The 12,458-nt window shown below is 34.8% G+C and overlaps 1 protein-coding gene across 1 annotated transcript; it reads right to left on the bottom strand.

The window, feature by feature from the left end:
• Positions 1–390: 390 nt before the first annotated feature.
• LOC133298446 (uncharacterized) lies at positions 391–5,478 on the bottom strand. Its single transcript, XM_061497738.1, has 8 exons — positions 5,341–5,478; positions 5,112–5,167; positions 2,295–2,438; positions 1,489–1,562; positions 1,266–1,320; positions 1,129–1,191; positions 904–1,031; positions 391–752 (listed from the first exon to the last, which is right to left on the bottom strand). The coding sequence occupies exons 1-8, from the start codon at positions 5,384–5,386 to the stop codon at positions 674–676; spliced, it is 645 nt and encodes a 214-aa protein (XP_061353722.1). The 5' UTR covers positions 5,387–5,478; the 3' UTR covers positions 391–673.
• Between the last annotated feature and the right edge of the window lie 6,980 nt (positions 5,479–12,458).

Raw genomic sequence — 12,458 nt, 5'->3', positions numbered from 1 at the left:
ATGCCATCTTTAGACTCAAACTGAAGCTTCAACAGTGGCATTGCTTAATATAATTGCTCTCTTAGTTATTCCCAAAAAGTAATTCATCAACTAATGGGTTACTACTTACTATTATTCTTCATCACAACTTCAAGTGAAAAATACTTGTCTAATTGTTGGCCATGATAAGCCTCTGTTAACAACATGCACATATATTTATAGGGAAATACTTTTCTTATGTTGTAGGTAAGTAATTACTTTATGTTATAAAGATAAAATTACAAGTGGGACCCACAGGTAAGAGGAGAGAGAGAAAAGAGTAGTGGAACCCAATCCTTTTTTGTGTGTGTAGAAAAGTTGTTTATCTTATATAAAATGAAATAAACATAACTCATATTTATATGACTCGAAACAACAATAGGTCATATCACAATATCATATAATAAACCTTGAAGTCACTGTTAAGTTGTAACAACTTAAATTGGGGGCTTATAGCATATAACATAATCTTGTTCTCCCTGCTTTGACATGATTCATTCAAACAACAAAAATATTATCCACATTTCCCTTTCATACACAACACTTACAGTCTTTGAGCTTTTGCATAACCTTCTAGGTTCTTGATTGACTATTAACACACTTCAAGGAAGTTCAACTAGATGATGGATTTTGACATGTTTATATGTCTCACAATCTATTGTAACTCATATGATGAAAAACTGAAACCCAATCTTCCATCATTTGTGGACTTCAACTCAAGCTTCTGAAAAGGGCTGCATAGTGTCCATGAGTTTTATGTCAAAAACTTTCTAAATATGTAAAAGAATGAATGGTAATGAAAAAAAGCAGAATGATCTGACAAGCACATATAAATGACTCATAAATATACTGAATAAAAGAATTGGAAATGGAAAAGGAGAATACCTGCTATTGGGATCATAATAGAACCCACTGATAGAGCCATCACTGCAAGAGAAACAAACATAGTAAAACCCAGCTATAGTTAACCCACAGTCAGTTCCAACATTCACAAAGTACTGCTCCTTCCATCTCTGCAACAAAGAAGTTAAATCAATTGTCAAAGTTCTAATTTCAGATACAATAAATTCTTTCAACATTTTCATTTTCTATTAGTGAAAATCAATTTACCATGAATATGTAAGGATAGTTGCTTAGATCCAAGGACTTGCCACCATCAACTTCCACTTGGCCCTGGAAATCTGAAGCGCATTAGAAATGGTTCATATGATGCATCTTGCACAAGACAGCAAAGTCTAGGTCATTACCGATAGGCGAGAAAAGGATGGAAACTTAGTCCAGTGCCTTATATCATCATCTGGTCTGTAAAAACAGAAACAAACAAACAAAAGTTTATCAAAGCATAAAGAGCATATCTGCCGGTAGATACAAAGCAATTTAGTGGTATTCCCACTAGTATGTCGGGCATCATAAGTATTTATACAAATTAAGCTCCATAATTGATTTAAGAGTTATTGCATAAAAACATACGTTGCCTCCCATTTGCCAGTGAAGAATGTATAATTCTTGCTATCAACAATCTCCCCTTCCCAAAATGTTACTACCTGATATAAATCATTAAAGACAATGTGAATAACATGGTGATTTTTCTTTCATTCTGAAAACCTCCAAGCACATATACAACCAGGGCATATGAGGCAAAAACTCTCAGAAAACTTTGTGATTTATGTCCAACAATATACTTGTTCTACATGACAACAACATTCAAGGGTATTTTGAAGCAGGAAAAGTATAAATCTATTGTAGTTTCAATTTAAATTGCATCACTGAACATGTTATACCCGGTAACGAAACAAAATATGTTATTTCCACTAAAGGGATAAAAGAATAGAAACTGATTTCTGGCAGGATCTTATTGGTCACTGCAGCAATATAAAATGAGAATAGTGATTATTAACTAAGCAAATTAATAAGAAAATAATTACTGTGTAAAATAGCTATGACAAGTTCTAGCATACAGTGGGTTAATAACAATCTAAAAATTCAAAAGGTCACTTAGCTACTTCAGTACTTAACAAAAACCACTGTATGTCACCAATGGAAGAACAAACGTCATAATTGCATGTATATGAACAGTTTATTAGATACATAAAAGGATAGATTATTATGATAACAAATTTACTACAGATTGATGCTGTCCTAAATCTTCAGTTTCCAATTCGTGACAATCAGTAATTAACACAACAAAGAGTTCAAATTAAACTAGAACAAAAGTCATAAACATGTTGCTTTTTTGTTTCTTTTTCAGATAGATGAACAATAAAGAAATTGCTTACCGGAGTGTCTGCCATAGGAACATTAAGAGCTTCCATGGTGCCACATAGATACCCATGCTCAAGGTCACATCCTTGTATACGGACATTCACTCTCCACGCTTCATCCTTTTGTAGGCTCGAAACATTCTGGGTGCCAGAAAAGGCCTGTAAATATAAACACCATGAGTACATACTGGAACTTTGAACTTATAACAGAACATACTGGCTGGAAGACAAAAGATGTGAAATCTAATTAAGTAGTTTAAAAGTTGAAGTTGTTTACTCCAGGATTATGAAGTATGGGTATGGCAACCAGCAAGGCATACATGTACTGGATATGTATATAGTACAGGTATGTGCACAGTACACCCATGTATGTACCCAGAATAGCTGGGTTATTTTATTTTGGCTTTTTCTCAAATTCTGGATACAGCTAGGGTACCAGCCATTACTGTTTGCCTCCAAGCTGAAACATCTCGAAAATTCACCAAAAGCTGTGTTTGGCCATGTTTCCAAAATCAGAGTATCAGCTCCGTAATTCTATTTGAATATTGAAATAAAAAAGTCTCCCCTCACCCATGGTGCTGGGTTACAGACCACAACCATTCAATCATTACCCTGTCCAGTCAGCTGTAAAATGTTTATTGTATTGGTTTGGGATTCATCAATAAATTTATTTTATTTTATTATATTTCTGCAAAAAGGTTGAGGGCGAGCCTTGGAGTAGCAGCAAGATTGCTCCTTATGACCCAAAGGTCAGGGGTTCAAATCTGAAAAACAACCTCTTTGCAAAAATGCAAGGGTGAGGCTATGTACAATCCTCATCCTTACCCTCGCAAGTCGGGAAGTCTTATGCACAGAAGTTTGACCTTTGCCCTTTATTTCTGCAAAAAGGTTGATGAAGTATTACATTACTGAACATGTTTTTATCTTTTATATTTCTTGAGTTTTATGAAAATTTGAGTTTGAATATTATTATGTTAATGAATGAAATTTAATACTTTTTTTATTTATATACACACTCCTCTGCGCGTATCTTAATTTTTTTTTAAAAATTCCATACTCCATATCCATACGCATACCAGTATGGGTACCGTACCTGTATCTATGCAACCTAGCTCTAAGACAACATTTCTATACACTATCCATTAAAATGACCAGATAGTAGTAGCTTCTCTCCCATCTACCCATCCCAAGTTCTCGAGTACAAACAGAGGAAAAAAGAAATAAAACTTCAGCAGTACTTCTAAATTATGATTTCATCAGAACCTGTTGACAATAGCTGTTAAAGGACCACTGTAAATAATAAGAGGCATCAATACAAGTCCAATAGAACAAATTAAGTTTGTAGTTATTGTTAGAGAATAATATAAACCATTAAAAAGGCCTTCACCCAACACCTTAATGTTTTGGGTTGATTTGGTTCTTTACATGGTATCAGAGCCTTGGTGTCCCGGGTTCGATCCTCGCCCCCCCCAATTTTCTTTGTGGAATTTCTTAGCACAGGTAGACTGGGTCTGATGCATCATCCACCTTTCAAGCTCAATGGGCTCTCTTGTAAGTGGGCATGTTAAAGATATATAAAATCATTAATGTAGCCTCACCCAAAAGTTTAAACTTTTGGGTTGAATTGGTTCTTTACAGTTATTATAGCCAAAGGACTTGAAAGTATTGTTTTAAGACTCACTGATATGCACAATTTACCCTTATTCACTAGATAACTGATTTTCATCGCATTTAGAATTAAGAAACTTTTATGTAATACATTAGTATGGAAGATATAATCCCTATGTCGTTCTGTTTAAGCCAAACTTTACATAGCAGTCCTACACCAGGATAAAAGAGGACGGCAGTGCTAGGCAATCAGCAGCCAACCAAAACCTTGGTGAATCCTCTATGACATTGATCAATGATTAGCCAACCCATCTAGTTGTATAAGAATTAGTTGCTGTCGTTGTTGTTGTATCACAAACACAATACATATCATAACCTAGCTAATTAGCTAATTTTGAGACTTCAAGCGGGTGTGCTTAATTAATTGCTATTAAACAACATGGAACTGGAATCCTTTCAATGCTGACCTCCTACTCAGAAATTGACTACATAAAAACATTTCATATCACATACTCTATCTCTCAGTCCTTTGAAAGGTATTAAGGGAGGAAATAGAAGAAAACTACTGCTCACTGAACAAAGATGAAGTGAAAATGGGCATATTATAGGTAAGTAAAGTCATTTCACTCCAATCGACCCTCTCACTTCCTTTTCTCACCTATTCCTGTCAGGATCTCAGTTTCTTGAGATGAATTTATATGTTCAAGTAAAGAATCATAAACTCACTATACTATGTGATAGAAGTTTAAGTAATTTCCGTTCCCACAAATAGCTGACAATTCATCATCCTTACAATAGGTGACAATCATAACAGATACAAAAATCTACTACTGCCATTAAGATCTGATATTTGCTCAATCATATTTACCCAATGAATGTCAGCATCAGGTACCCACATATATTCCCATCATCAAAGGCTAGTCCTGTTTGCTAATTTGAAACCAATTATCACTTTGATCAAACCCAGAATGACTATTTGCACCAAAATACTATACAAAGCATACATTTTTCAGGGCATCTTAAAGAAGTATTAGATTCTCTATGTTCCATTCATTAGACATTGGATATGCAAAAATAAAACCTTAAACAAAGAACCCATTCCCTAAGAAGCTTTTTCTTTGTCTTCCTTTCCTTTCCATAATCCTCATTTTCTCCAAGATCCAGACTTCAAAACTCTAGCAGAATAAATATGAAAAAAGAAATAAAAAAAACATGCAAAAGTACCTGCCCAACGCCTAGAAGACTACAAGATTGGAATGAACTCCGACCCGAATTTGCACCTAACACAAACAATCAAACGAGAAACATAAAGAGTTAAAATAAGACGAATTCAGAACATGCCCACTTACCAAAAAATAGAGAAGAACACCAAAAGGAAAAAAAAAAAAGTTTGCATTTTTTGATAATTGCAGCATGATATGAGAAATGATGAACGGTGAGAAAAGCTAGTTACCTGAAACCTGAGAAGGTGTGGTGTTCTCCAATACTCTCACAGGCATATTTATTAAACTGAAACAAGTTTCGTAGAATGATGAATTAGATTTGAAGGATCAAGCCATGCCATTCTCGTATTGTCACTGAAGAAAGATGGGGAAGATGGTCATAATTGAAATTTCAGGCCCAAAGCTGAAAAGCCCACTTTAACCTTCAATTACATGTAAGCCTACTAAAACTTAAAAATACCACTCAATTAAAGTATGAAATGGTTACATTTTAAACCTTTGTTAAGAGGGGAATAAACAAAACCAAATTGATTAAATTGCAAAAATTTTTATCCGCAATGTACTTAATTGTATTTAGTGTTTTTTTGTCAAAAAATACCCAATACTTTTAATTGTAACAATTAATCCTATTATATGATCACATTTTACAATTAAACATATTTTGCAATTTCAAGAAAAAATTACCTATCTTTTCAGCCTTTACCGATCATACCACAACCTTTATCTGTCACTGGCCATCCGGCTGACAATTCCTGTTATGTTTATGCAACACAAGAAACTTCAATTCGCCAAGTGTTGTCCATGTGACACATGTTGAGACTTCTCCCTACAGAAAGGAAAGCAAGTGGAACAATTTTTGCCGAAACGATGATTGGCGGTGGACTATCGAGGAGGTTGCTGACATGGAAGGAGAGGGAGAATACTAAAAGGAGAGAGAGAAGACAAAGAAGGATTTTTGGTAAGATCTATATAAGCCTTCGAGCTTGGAGGAATTGCAAGCTTCCCAAACACTGTGACAACAACGAGGTCCAGAAGGCTTTCTGTCTTGAAGCTGGTTGGATTGTAGAAAAAGATGGCACTACCTTTAAAAAAGGTTTCTCTCAATCTACTCTTAGATCTATAAATGCATTTTCATGGGGGAAAATGAAACACTTACCTTTATTCTCAAATTTGATGGGTATGTTAAATTTAATGGAAATCAAATATTTGAACTTCAAAACAAACACGGTTTTATTGACCCTTTTAAAACAAATTGAATAATTTTCCCACAAGTATGAGAAGTTTGTGTTTGTTTCGAAAATCAAATGATTAGCTACCATTTACACCATAAGAATTTCCTAAAGCAAATCAACATAACTCATCAAAATTCAAAATAAAAGAAAAATGATTCATTTTTTCTTTTTACCATAAAAATGCATTTAGATCTGAGAGGAGATGGAGGGAAACTTTTTGATAGGTAGTGTCATCTTCTTTTACAATCCAACCAGTTTCAACAAAAAGAGGCTTCAACACCTTGTTGTTGCCATAGTGCTTGGCAAGCTTGTGGATCCCCTAAGCTTGAAGGTTTGTGTTAGCTCTTTAAAAAGAGTTAGTTATTATGCTTAGTATGGATTAATTAAGTTGTGTTAGTTCTTAATATGCTTTTACTTCAACCAAAAACAATGTAAATTCTTGAATTTTGGTAAAGTTGACAAAACTGCTCGAATTATTTTAGCATTTTTTCTTGTGTTTGGCTGGTTAGGTAGAAGCCAAATGGAGATATAGAGATGAGGTGTCATAACTAAAGTCGGTTAGGAGACAAACCCATGTGGGTAGGGCCCACTAGTTATAAGGAAAAAGGCAAAATAACCCCTGCTTTTTGTTTGAAAAGAGGTGAACCACATGATGTATACCTGATCGAAAGGTGAAAAAGAATTTATTGGAAAACCCAATGTTGAAATCAATATAAAATGGAAGTTGTAACGTGTCAAAAGAAAATTTTGGGAAATTTACAAAAGTTTGTTTGTTTTCTGGCTCTTTATCCGCATCTTTTTCAAAATAAGTCAAAGAGAAAATACGAGAGCTTGAACTTTTGATCTGAAGTTGACGTTGAAGCTTTACTTGAGGCACGAGCAATCCGTATAGAGAGAAGTTCTTTGTGATATGTGGAAGAAAGCTTGACTAGATTGGAATAGTCTTTATCTTCTTATTTATGAATTTGTGAAGATCTTGTAGTTGTGTGAACATTGTGATTGTAAACTGTTGTCGTTTGAATCGTGGATATGTGTAGTTTAATTGAATTCTTTTTCCTGTATTTTTGTTCATTTTACAATACGAGCTAAATTTCTCTTGGATTAGGTAGAGAAAATACTTGGAAATGCATGAATGATTGTGTGAGAAAATAACTTGCTATGGGCCCAACTTAATGGCTCATATTCTAGAAGGCCCAGCAAAGGCCATTAGCTAAGAGAGAAATAAGAAAAGATTCCAAAAAGATATTAATCCTACCATATCTTCAGCACATTATGCATTGGATCCCCATAATACGTAAAAGGTCCAAAATTTCACTGCTCATAGGTAAACTCATAAATAAGAAGTTTGGTAGTGAAAAGGTGTGCCTTTTCGTCGACAAACAGATGTATCTTTTCATCCTAACCGACATGTTGTTTCATCCTAACGGACATGTTGTTTCATCCTAACGGACATGTTGTTTCATCCTTGAATGGGTGTCTTTTCGTGTTGAACAAATGTGTCTTTTCGTGTCCAACGGATGTGTTGTTTCGTCGTCGAATAGGTGCCTTTTGGAACGTGACTTTACGTTGTCTATAAATAGACACTAACACCTTCAGAAAATGGATCCAATTTTTTCTGCACCGAAACTCTGCCGGAATTTTTCTCCTTCCGATTTTTTGCATATTCCTGTTCATACTCCGGTGTGATTTCCTCTGGCATATTGTTGTGTTCGTTTGGGCTGTTGACTGGTAGTGCCGCCACTCTTCAGACAAAATCCGTTCTATCCTGGGAGACAAGTGTCCATCAACCTTTGGCACCAGTGAGGGGGCAAATTTTCTTAAGGAGACACGTTCTGTGGGCTCGGATTTAATTCCTCTACTACATACATTAATCTGTTCTGATTCTTTATACTGACTACAAGTAAGTCTGTTCTTATATTTTTTATAATTGCACAGTGATAATTCTGATCATCTACTTCCTCTACCTTATACATGGGTTCAAATCTCTTAGTGATATAATATCACTCACTGTCTTCTATAACAATCTTAAGACAATTTTGGTGTTTTGAACCTGTGATCAGTATATTCTTTTTTTATTTTATATACTGTTTTTATTTACTATGTAATTAAAAGATTAATCTGTGTGATTATTCAGAGTTTCTCTTTGTGTAGCAGAAATGTAATTTTTAATCCGAGTTTGAAAAAATCATGTCAAATCCATGTTTCAATGTTTTTGCATTCTAACGTAGATAATTATTCTCGGTTCACGTGCTTCTTATGTAAGAAGTTGGAATTTTTTCTAAAAATAGAACCGTCACTGTTACGAGTGTGCATGTTTGCTTTATGGTTTGTTGCCATTATTCTATATCTATAGAATCCGATTAATTGATTTTCATTTTATAGTTTGGATACATGTTTTCTTTTGGTTTTGAGATATATTACTTGTCTCAATTTTCGTGTCCATGCTTATTAGTTTTGAATAGCCATGGATAGTAAAATCACCGACTTGGATTCTGTTACGTATTCAATTGATTTCTATTACTTTTCTTCTCAAGTATCATACTTCTTTGATATATATTATTTCCTTCTCGATAATCGTGCATTGATATGGGCATATGGCCTTTCAATGTATATATGAGTTCCTGTAACGATAATTGCTTTTCGTTTTTTGTGTTGGAAATAATAATTTTGTTTGGATAAAAAAAAAAAAAAAATTACGATGCACATATGTTGATTAAGGCACAACATGGGAAGTTTGTGTGCTTTATGCATATATTTGAAATTGAAGTTTAGTGACTTCTATGGTGCAAAAAGATGAATGAAAAATTCAGATATGTTTGCATTTAAAAAAAAAAAAAATTCAGATATGTCGGTTGATGTAATTCCATTAATGCATGCCAATATATTATGTATTTAATGCATTACATAAAGGGAGGGAATATATGTAAAATGCCATTGGAAACTTTTTGGTGAATTGTAAGTTTAACAGTCGTGAAAACATTGCTATATAATGTTTTGAATTTTGTGAACTTTGTTCTAATTATATGCATGGCTTCATTCTAAAAGAATTGTTTCGTGAAAGACAACCATGATTTGCGATGAATCCGGTTTGATGGTTGATGGTTTTTTCAATTATATTAAGTCTTTTGTGAAATGGCTTTATATATTTATAAGCATGGTACCAAAAATTGATATATGACCTTTGGTTTGATGTGCTTACTTTGATGCTGGTTCAATGAGAAATGCAGTGAAATTTGATGCCATTTAATGGTATATAGTATGATAAATGAGAAATATTTATGACATGAGTATTTTGTTATATTAATTATTATGTGTGAAATGTTATGCATTTATTGGCATTCAATTGTATATGGTACACTTAATGGATTTGACGGTATATGATGGTGTTTGATATCCATTAACGCGTGACTTATAAATGTGAAAGTTTTGACTTTATGATTTAGGCAAGTGATAATTCTTGCTTAAAAATGCACTATGTGCTTTGATGGATATAAAAGCCTTATATCTAGTGAAATATTTGATACTATGTGAACTCAAAAGAGCTATCTTAGTGATGGCATGATCAAGGTCAATGGATAACTTTGAATATTGTAAATGACATGATAATTGTATATTATCTTATGGTTAAATTGGATTTATTATTTGATATATGTTAATATTCAATAAGAAAGTTAAAGGCATTAAGGAGCGATCGAGGGGAAGATTATAATGACCCTTCGAGTAGTTCAGTTTCGAGTGTGATATCATATAACAAATGATTGCTCCTTATGCTTCACAATCCAATGGGATTGCTGAGAAAAAGACCCAGACATTAAATGATATGATCTTGTTGATGTCTGGTTTGTGGGAAAAAGTCATTTAATGACAAATTATATATAATCAGTAAAGTATCCCACAAGAAAATTAAGAACACCTCCTATGAAATATGGAAAGGTAGGGAGCCTACCTTGAATTATCTTGAAGTGTAGGGGTGTTTGACAAAGAGCATACCATACGGCATATGGAAAAGAAAGAAGTCATCCCTGAAATACTTTAGAGTGTGGGGGTGCTTGGCTAAGGTTGCGGTTCCTAAACCAAAAAGGTTGAAAATCGAACCTAAAACCGTGGATTGTGTATTCATCGGTTATGCACTTAATAGTAGTGCTTATCGGTTTCTTGTGTATAAATCTGACGTTTCAGATATACATGTTAATACGGTTATTGAATCAAGGGAAGTTACTTTCTTTGAAGATGTATTTCCGTATAAGAAAATACATGAATCAAGTGGTCGTAATGATGATCAGGTTGTGATACCTCGAGATGCTACAACTGATACTGATCCTGTAGAGGATGTAGAAGATGAACTAGACGTAGCAAGAGGCAAAGGACCGCTACATCCTTTGGACCTGATTTTATGACATATTTATTAGAAAATGAGCCTCGGACGTATAAGGAAGCTATAACGTCCCTGGAAGGACCATTCTGGGAAGAGGCTATCAATAGTGAGATAGAGTCTATCTTGTCCAACCACACTTGGGAATTGGTAAACTTTCCTCCTGGCAATAAGCCTTTAGGAAGTAAGTGGGTTTTCAAAAGAAAAATGAAAGAGAATGGCATTATTGATAAATATAAAGCAAGGCTTGTGGTAAAAGGCTACAGGCAACGTGAAGGTCTCGATTATTTCGATACTTATTCACCGGTTACAAGGATCACATCCATTAGGATGTTGATCGCAGTAGCTGCACTGAATGGATTACAAATACATCAAATGGATGTTAAGACCGCCTTCTTAAACGGCGACCTGGAAGAAGAGATATATTTAGAACAACCTGAAGGTTTTGTTGTTCCAGGACTAGAACGGAAAGTTTGTCGCTTAATAAAATCCCTTTACGGGTTAAAGCAAGCTCCAAAGCAATGGCATGCGAAATTTGACAATGTTATGTTATCAAATGGATTTCGAATCGATGAGTGTGACAAATGTGTCTATGTTCGAAATACTGAAAAAGGATTTGCCATTGTCTGTCTTTATGTAGACGACATGTTGATCATGGGTAGTAATAATCAAATGATTAAAGCTACTAAACAGTTACTTAATAGTAAGTTTGATATGAAAGATATGGGGATAGCAGACGTTATCCTAGGTATTAAAATCCATAGAACATCTGCAGGGTTGGCCTTATCACAGACTCACTATATAGCTAAGGTTCTTGAGAAATTCAAAAGTTTGAATATAACTCCTGTGAGGAACCCTGTCGATTGTAATCTTAGTTTACTAAAGAACACTGGTAAAGCTACAGCACAAAAGCTATATGCTCAAGTGTTGGGAAGCCTTATGTATGTTATGAACTGCACCAGACCTGATATTGCTTATGCAGTAAGTCTGTTAAGTCGCTTTACCAGTAACCCAAATGAGAATCATTGGAAAGCTATGGTAAGAGTTTTGGGATACTTGAAGTATACTCAGAATTATGCTTTGCATTACGAGAAATACCCCGCGGTTATAGAAGGGTATTGTGATGCAAATTGGATCACCGGCTCTAATGACACTAGATCCACAAGTGGATATGTGTTCACCCTTGGTGGAGGTGCTGTGTCTTGGAAATCGTCCAAGCAAACCTGCATTGCAAGGTCAACCATGGAAGCAGAATTTATTGCTTTAGATAAGGCCGGTGAAGAAGCCGAATGGCTTCGTAATTTTATTGAGGATGTTCCTAATTGGCCAAGACCGGTCCCAGCCGTATGCATACATTGTGATAGCCAAGCAGCTATTGGAAGGGCCAAGAACGTCATGTATAACGGTAAGTCTAGACACATACGTCGTAGACATGATACCGTAAGACAACTACTCTCGAATGGAATCATTTCAATTGACTATGTTAAGTCTAAGGAGAACATAGCGGATCCGTTAACCAAAGGGATTCCTAGAGAGTTGGTCGAAAATTTGTTGAAAGGAATGGGTTTAAGGCCTATCAATTGTTGAGCATTGCGGTAACTCTACCTAGAAGAGTGGAGATCCCATGAACTAGGTTCAAAGAGACAACTAAGTGATGGTCGACTGTTCAAACACTGTGGAGTTTTTAAACTCATACTCATTCCTAAGACAAGGCAGTGTATTTATGAGGGTAAGCACTTAGGCT

The sequence above is a fragment of the Gastrolobium bilobum genome, unplaced genomic scaffold (genome assembly GCF_033153095.1).
Source record: "Gastrolobium bilobum isolate Gb01-03AN ecotype WA unplaced genomic scaffold, APGP_CSIRO_Gbil_v1 utg19336, whole genome shotgun sequence".
NCBI classification, from domain to species: domain Eukaryota; kingdom Viridiplantae; phylum Streptophyta; class Magnoliopsida; order Fabales; family Fabaceae; genus Gastrolobium; species Gastrolobium bilobum.
The sequence above is the reverse complement of the archived record's forward strand: the minus strand, read 5'-3'. Positions and strand labels throughout refer to the sequence as shown.

Bases quoted from the DNA above. Each gene is read 5' to 3' on its own strand.
- LOC133298446 (XM_061497738.1), bottom strand. From the start codon at position 5,386: ATGCCTGTGAGAGTATTGGAGAACACCACACCTTCTCAGGTTTCAG. The intron at 1,192-1,265 runs GTAATGACCTAG...TCAGATTTCCAG, and splicing joins CATCCTTTTCTCGCCTATCG to GGCCAAGTGGAAGTTGATGG. The intron at 753-903 runs GTATTCTCCTTT...GACACTATGCAG, and splicing joins TATTATGATCCCAATAGCAG to CCCTTTTCAGAAGCTTGAGT.